At 41.7% G+C, this 6,893-nt stretch overlaps 1 protein-coding gene across 1 annotated transcript; it reads left to right on the top strand.

Moving 5' to 3' along the window:
- The first annotated feature begins 452 nt into the window (after positions 1–452).
- BHLHE41 (basic helix-loop-helix family member e41) lies at positions 453–5,106 on the top strand. Its single transcript, XM_032767265.2, has 5 exons — positions 453–743; positions 995–1,058; positions 1,320–1,427; positions 1,741–1,852; positions 2,258–5,106. The coding sequence occupies exons 1-5, from the start codon at positions 682–684 to the stop codon at positions 3,253–3,255; spliced, it is 1,344 nt and encodes a 447-aa protein (XP_032623156.1). The 5' UTR covers positions 453–681; the 3' UTR covers positions 3,256–5,106.
- Positions 5,107–6,893: the final 1,787 nt, after the last annotated feature.

The following is a 6,893-nucleotide window of genomic DNA, read 5'->3' as shown; positions in this document are numbered from 1 at the left end:
TCACTTTAGACAGCTGATTTGAAAATAGCATCTTGGCAAACAAAAATCTCCCCCACTACGGATTTTTCCTCCCAACGCGTTTTGCTTTTTGCACAGGACCACCACGTTGCCTCCGCTTTTAAATCCAGCATCCTTTATGCTATATGTGAAATCTCTAATCCCCCCGTTCTCCCGTGCATAAACTGGCTAGACTGAAGAGCAACCAATCCCCAGACACTAAATGCACCATGATCAGGAGTGCTGCGTTTATTTCCTTACAGGAGGAAACCTCAGCTGACTGCATTGCCATTTGGAAGATGAATAGCTGGACAAAGTTGTTTTTCTTTTCCGGTCGCCTGGAGCAGCTGTCCCCGCCTCCTCTCCCTCCCACCCAAACCCCTAGTCTGGAGCTTGTATGGTACGTTCCGCACGTGAGCTGGGTGCTGGTCTGGCTGGCGACGCGCGTGCCCTGTGGCCAAACACTGATCAGTGAGTGCAAACTACCCGCACAGTGTGTGACTGTGAGTGTATGAGTGGGAGAGAGACAGCGAGGGGAGGGGAGACAAACTGCTTCACACTTTCCCCGGTGCACAAGAGAGACACAGGCTGCATGTGCACAGTTTTGCTCAAAGATCTCCAAAGACTTTCAGCATACCACAGATTCAGTCAAAAGCAACAACAAAAAATCAGCTGTTGTCAAACATGGATGAAGGAATCCCTCGTTTGCAAGACAGGCAGTTGCTAGAACATGTGGATTTTATAGGGTAAGGAGCCAGTGCAATATATCTCTGTCTCTTTTATCACTAGTGTTTCGTTTCTTCTTAAGAAACTGATATAAAGCATTGAAAAAATAGATACTTCTTAAATGGTGTCTGATTCTTGCCTCCTTTTTTGCAGTCGGGGACTATCTTTGGAGCTGTGCAATATTATATGCGTATCTTATATGTTTTTTCTCTTACGAAAGTGATAAGTAGCTCATTAACATACTACCATTGGATCTCTTTCATTTTTGCAGACTGGACTATCCATCCTTATATTTGTGCAAACCCAAAAGAGGCATGAAAAGAGACGAGAGTAAGGTAAGAATAAGTTTCTGAAGCTCTTCATGACCTGCCTAAATACTTAATTGGGGTTCGATGATTTTTATAGCATAGCTTTACCCATAACCGCATCCGAGTTTCTTCCCTTTGAACTTTCCCTGAATTATAAGTGTGTCTACTAGATAACAAGCATACGAGGGAAAGCTATACAAGCCTTGCAATTTGCACTACATGTGGAAATTTGTTTTTTGTTTTGATTGTCATATTAAATGAATGTAACATTTGGCTTTTCCTAATTAGGAAACATACAAACTGCCACATAGATTGATAGAAAAGAAGAGGCGAGACAGGATTAATGAATGCATTGCTCAGCTAAAAGATTTATTACCAGAGCATCTGAAATTGACGGTAAGGTATATATATATTTCATTGTGGGAAGCATTATACAATATGTTCTTTGTGATTATCTTAAAATTTAAGGACAGGAACCTTAGAACTGAAAAAGTATGACTTGTGTTGGATGGTAAAGGTTTTCTACAGAGGTGTATGTATATGTGATTCAGTTTAAAGCAGCGATCATTTCTACCATGCTTGTGTAAAACCAGAAGCTGTAAATATAATACTCCTTTCAAAGAGAGGTTCCTGAAGTTAGGGACACAGAATATAATGGGCAATTGTGTTGTGTTAGTAACCAAGTGTCCCTTTCCCCCCTACTTTTCAGACACTGGGGCATTTGGAGAAAGCTGTAGTTTTGGAATTAACTTTGAAACACTTGAAAGCTTTAACAGCCTTAACGGAGCAACAGCATCAGAATATAATTGCTTTACAGAATGGTAAGTCAGTTTCAGAAGAGCCAGCACATAAATATACTCAGGAGACACGGTTGTTAAACTGGAGATCTCATAATACTATAATTCATAGGGGCAGTCCTTTGAAATTTTTTTCATGTGCTTTGAAAGGAATATAATAAAATGCTTAGGGTAATATCTGGCCAAAATGCTGACCTCCAATGAGATGTCACCAGCCACATTGCCATGTTAACTCCCAGCAAATATAGGCATTTGTGCCCCATTAGGAGAAGTACCCTGGATTGAAAGACTTCCCTAAGAAATCATCGAAGTTACCTTTGTTTTGACTTAAAAGAACAAGCCCAATAGCAGGGACTCCCATGCCGGTGATAGTAGCTGTTTTTATGCTGACTTGTCTTTGCATCCCCCCTCCCATATTCTCCATCACAGGGGAGCGGTCTATGAAGTCCCCCATTCAGTGCGACCTGGATGCTTTCCATTCGGGATTTCAAACGTGCGCCAAAGAAGTCTTGCAATACCTCTCCAGGTTTGAAAGCTGGACTCCCAGAGAGCAGAGATGTGCCCAGCTCGTAAACCATCTGCACGCGGTTTCCACTCAGTTCTTACCCAGCCCCCAGCTGTTGACTCCACAGGTCCCTGTGAGCAAAGGATCCTCCTCCTCCTGTGCACAAGATCGCACCGGGCAAAAGCTGGAGGCTCAGACTAACTGCGTCCCTGTCATCCAGCGGACTCACCCGCCCGTGGAGCTCGGCGGAGAGAACGACACAGACACGGATAGCGGCTATGGGGGGGAGAGCGAGGGCCGGCCAGATCGAGAGAAAGGCCAAGCGGCTGGGCTGCCCGGCGTGACTGTCAAACAGGAGCCAGCCAGGGACGAGGCCCCAGCGCCCAAGAGGCTGAAGCTGGATTGCAGCAGCGCCACGCTCTCTGCTGCAGCCGCCGCCACGCTGAGTCCGGATCACCAGGCAGCTGCTGCCCTGCTGAGACCCGACGCCGCCCTGCTCAGCTCCCTCATGGCCTTTGGCGGGGGCGGGGCTGCTTTTGGCCAGCAAGCCGCCGCCGCCGCCGCCGCCCCCCTTTGCCTGCCCTTCTACTTCATCTCCCCCTCCGCGGCCTGCATGCAGCCCTTCCTGGACAAGAGCAACATGGAGAAATATCTGTACCCGGCCGCCGCCCCGATCCCTTTGCTCTACTCCGGAATCCCAGCCCAGACCGCCGCCGCCTTCCCCTGCCTGTCCTCGGTGCTGGCGGCGGCTGATAAGGCGAACGCAGCCGCCGCCGCCTCGGCCCTTCTGCCTCTTGACGTGGTCTCTGCTGGGCAGCACTTGCCCCATATCTTCGCTGCTGCCTGCGAGACTGGGACCAGCCTGGACAGCGACCTTCCCTCCCCGGAAGATCTTTTGCAGCCCGGAAAGGAAAGCCCCTGAAGGGTGCTACAGGACATAGGATTCAGCCCACCCATGTTCCCTAGTAGGGAGGAAGGAGCCCATCCTAATAAATAATAACAGCGACAATCAGAAACACCCACCCACCCACTTTGTGGTTTTAAAGGAGAAAGTGTAATAGAGTTGCACGATGTTTCTGTTGTGGTGGTTTCATTTCTTTGGTGTTCTCTCCTGCTGCGTTTCTTTCCCCGCCCGCCGAGTCCTTCTGCTGTAAAAGATCCTTTGCATTTCTGTGTTTCACAGAGAATCCCAAATTGTCTCCTCATTTACCGAAAGGGAGCAAATAGAGACAGGTTTCAAATCAAACATTTTGTAAGCCAGAGGGTCAGTGACATCTGAAAGTGGGTAGGCAAAAAAAGTTGCCCTGAGCGTCACAGACTATGGTTATGGCCTCTCTAGAGATATGTATTAATTATAATATATAGAAGCAAATGAAGATCATACAGTATCTGACTCAAGGTAGGGTGGGGATGCTTAACTCTAGAGGCCTCTGCCACTGCTTGAGAATCTTTAAGGATTACATTTGCTACTCAGTATTTTTTTTAATGTTTGGCTTTATAAATGCATAAATAAATTAAAGAAAAGAAAGAAAAAATAGTAAGGATATGCTTTTCTCTAAAGTAGACGTTGCACCTTATTTTGAAATGGTTTTCTGTAGTATCTCTATGTTCCACTTAGTAATTTGCACTTGTTTTAAAGAGACTTGGATTGGTTCATTATCAGAATAGGGGAGAGAAAGAGGTGAGTTTTAAGTACATATGTTTGCACTTTATTGATAAATGGACCACGAATGAATTGATCTTGAGCCCAGTCCTTCAGTGCTTTGAGTACCCATAGTTGCTACTGGCTTCAGTCAGAGTTTTGGATGCAGGAGGATTAGATGGTCAGACCTATTCTATGATTTCTTCTTAGCTAAGGTATACAGGTATAGCAAGTGCATTTGTTTCCACCTGTCCTTATTTAATTTCAGTAGTTTCCTGAGTTTTTATAACATTGCTTTATAAAACAAACATTTCTGCACTGAACTAAAAAAAAAAAAAAGCCACAAAAAACTGACAACCCTGAACTAATTTTATCCCAAATTAAAAACTGGAGGAAATTATTAAACATCTCAGTTTTTAATTGGAAATGCTTAGAAGATATGGGATAAGGTCCCATGCAGTCTATTTGTCTCCAGCTATCACAATTTCCCTTTCTGGAGACTGTACAGATAATCACACAGATAAAGCTTTATTAATAAGGCTTAAAACAAGACCTTGCCTAGATATTTTTAGTTTGTTGCCAAGGTAGCACTGTGAGAAATCTCACTTGAATGTTATGTAAGAGGTGAGACACAACTGTCTGAGTGAATAAGTATCCTGGGTCTGTTAGTCAGTTTGATTGCATTTGCTGCTGCTGTTGCTACTGTTTGCCTCAAACGCTGTGTTTAAACAACGTTACAAAAAAATCTTACTAGCCTGCAGAATGGCTGTATGTAAATAGTTGTTAATACATCCAATTAATGATGTCTGACATGCTATTTTTGTAGGGAGAAAATGTGTTAATGATATTTTGAGTTAAATATCTTTTGGGGAGGATTTGCTGAAAAAAGTTGCACTTTTGTTACAATGCTTATGCTTGGTACAAGCTTATGCTGTCTTAAATTATTTAAAAAATAAATACTGTCTGCAAGAAAACAGCTGTTTTAGAACAGTTTAGTATGTGATATATTAGAAATCAATCTTTATATTCAGTATTTTCCAGCACTCCACAAATTCTATTATCTAAATATTTACACACTATTTTGTGATTTAAAAAAGTCTTACTAAGGAATAAAAACTTTAATACACAACATGGGGTTGTCTAGTAATTAAGAATTCCTACACTAATACAGCATAATGGATGCATAGCAAACCTTAAAAATGTCTAGTGCGAATGCAGATAGAAATTTATGTTGTAATCAAATGCAAAACCATCTTTAAAATATGCAAAGCCTTTTCTTTGAGTTTAATGAATTGTATTTTATAGTGTGTACATTACACAAAGCACTGCATAAAGCATGCATGCACACACATTTCTAATTATATTTTAAATTGTTCTATACTTTTGCAGTATATTCATTCTACATTTTAAAATGATAAAATGTAGCATAATTCACATTATAGATACTGTATATATTTAGTAATTGTCCATAATTATCACACTTTAATGCCATCAACCTGTCATAAAAAATCTGATTATTTAGTTTCATAAATGTTGGGGAAAATCATCTCTATCTGAAACTGGAAATATTGTAAAAAAACCCAGCTTTATAGGGATACAATCAAGTAATTTACAGTATGGGAAAATATTCCTCTAAAGACCTTAACTGTTTTAATATAGATGAGATTTGGGGCTTTCCTTTTAGAATTTCATCATCCTGTTCCTGAGAAATTTTTTTTTTTTAAAAAGTAGGGAGAGTTTATGTAAGATATAAATATAAAAACAATGTTTTGTGCTCCCTCTACTGGTTCTTCAGTACCAATTAACAATCAAAGTGTTTTCGTAGCTGCACTGACATTGGATCTAGCTGGAGTACAAATATAGTAGCAAATTTTCAAAAAAAAAAAAAAAAAGCCATGTTAATTTCAATCTCCCTTAGAAATACAGAAACAAAATAAAGAATTCAGGTAACAACATTTTTTTAAACAACTCGGATGGTATTACGAGCAAGTAAGTCTACATGGTTTTATAGTAAAGCTAAGCTAAACTAATTCACTATAGATAGCTAGATGATTCAATGAATTGATATAAAACTATGTATACATTTTCATTACTTGTAATATCTTCTGAGAGTTTATTGTAAAATATTAATAAATTAATGGACCACATCCTGCAACCGTGTTTAAGTAATCCTGCTGAAAACAGTTATTCATAGATTTGATCCAGATCCCACCAAAGTCTATGGAAAGATAGCCATTGACTTCAGTGGCCTTCGGATCAGGTTCTGTGCCTGGGATTTCAGTAGAGTCAGAGGAGTGAAATTCAATTAGGCTTTCACTATACACAAAAATGCTCAACCTGTCCCAATGGGTGAACGAAATTTGACAGGGCTCGTGACAGGGAACAATCCTTGCAGCAAGGGAAGAGACTCCTGCCAGTGGGAGTCTCTGGTACTCTGGCCAGCTGGGAGAGAGGGTGCTAATTTGCCAGCATACCTCAGCTTCTAGGACTTAAATTAGAAAGGGGCCCATATTGAGCCCCTTTCAGCTCCATTCCAGCAACCCCATGCTAACCACCCTGAACTAAGAAGGGAATCTGGCCTGACAGATACTGTGGATCTAGCCAATTGCCTGTTTGGGGGTCAGGAAGGATCTTTTTCTCCCATGGATTAATTAGCAGTGGACCAGGGAACTTTTCATCTTCCTCACAGCACCTTCAAGCCACAGTGGATTAAGCAGGAATGTTCTTAGTACCTAACTGAGGTACTGGGGTTGAGTTCTTAATTCATTGCAACTTGCAGTCAGTTTCCAGTGCTCTTAAGAGGATAAAATGAACAGTTCCCAGAGGTAAAAGACCTGGGATTTTGGTGATGGGTCTTGGGATCATGGGATAGAGTGAGACCTTGTGGCCTTTGCAGTCTGAGGTCAGACCTTGTGGCC

Source organism: Chelonoidis abingdonii, chromosome 1 (assembly GCF_003597395.2).
Source record: "Chelonoidis abingdonii isolate Lonesome George chromosome 1, CheloAbing_2.0, whole genome shotgun sequence".
Classification (NCBI taxonomy): Eukaryota; Metazoa; Chordata; order Testudines; family Testudinidae; genus Chelonoidis; species Chelonoidis abingdonii.
Note: the sequence above shows the minus strand (reverse complement) of the source record. Positions and strands in the feature narration are given on the sequence as shown.

What these genes read in the sequence shown, in the direction of transcription:
- BHLHE41 (XM_032767265.2), top strand. Translation starts at nt 682, where the DNA reads ATGGATGAAGGAATCCCTCGTTTGCAAGACAGGCAGTTGCTAGAACAT. An exon ending in GAACATGTGGATTTTATAGG is followed by an intron (nt 744 to 994) that starts GTAAGGAGCCAG and finishes TCATTTTTGCAG; the next exon opens with ACTGGACTATCCATCCTTAT. An exon ending in TGAAAAGAGACGAGAGTAAG is followed by an intron (nt 1,059 to 1,319) that starts GTAAGAATAAGT and finishes TTTCCTAATTAG; the next exon opens with GAAACATACAAACTGCCACA.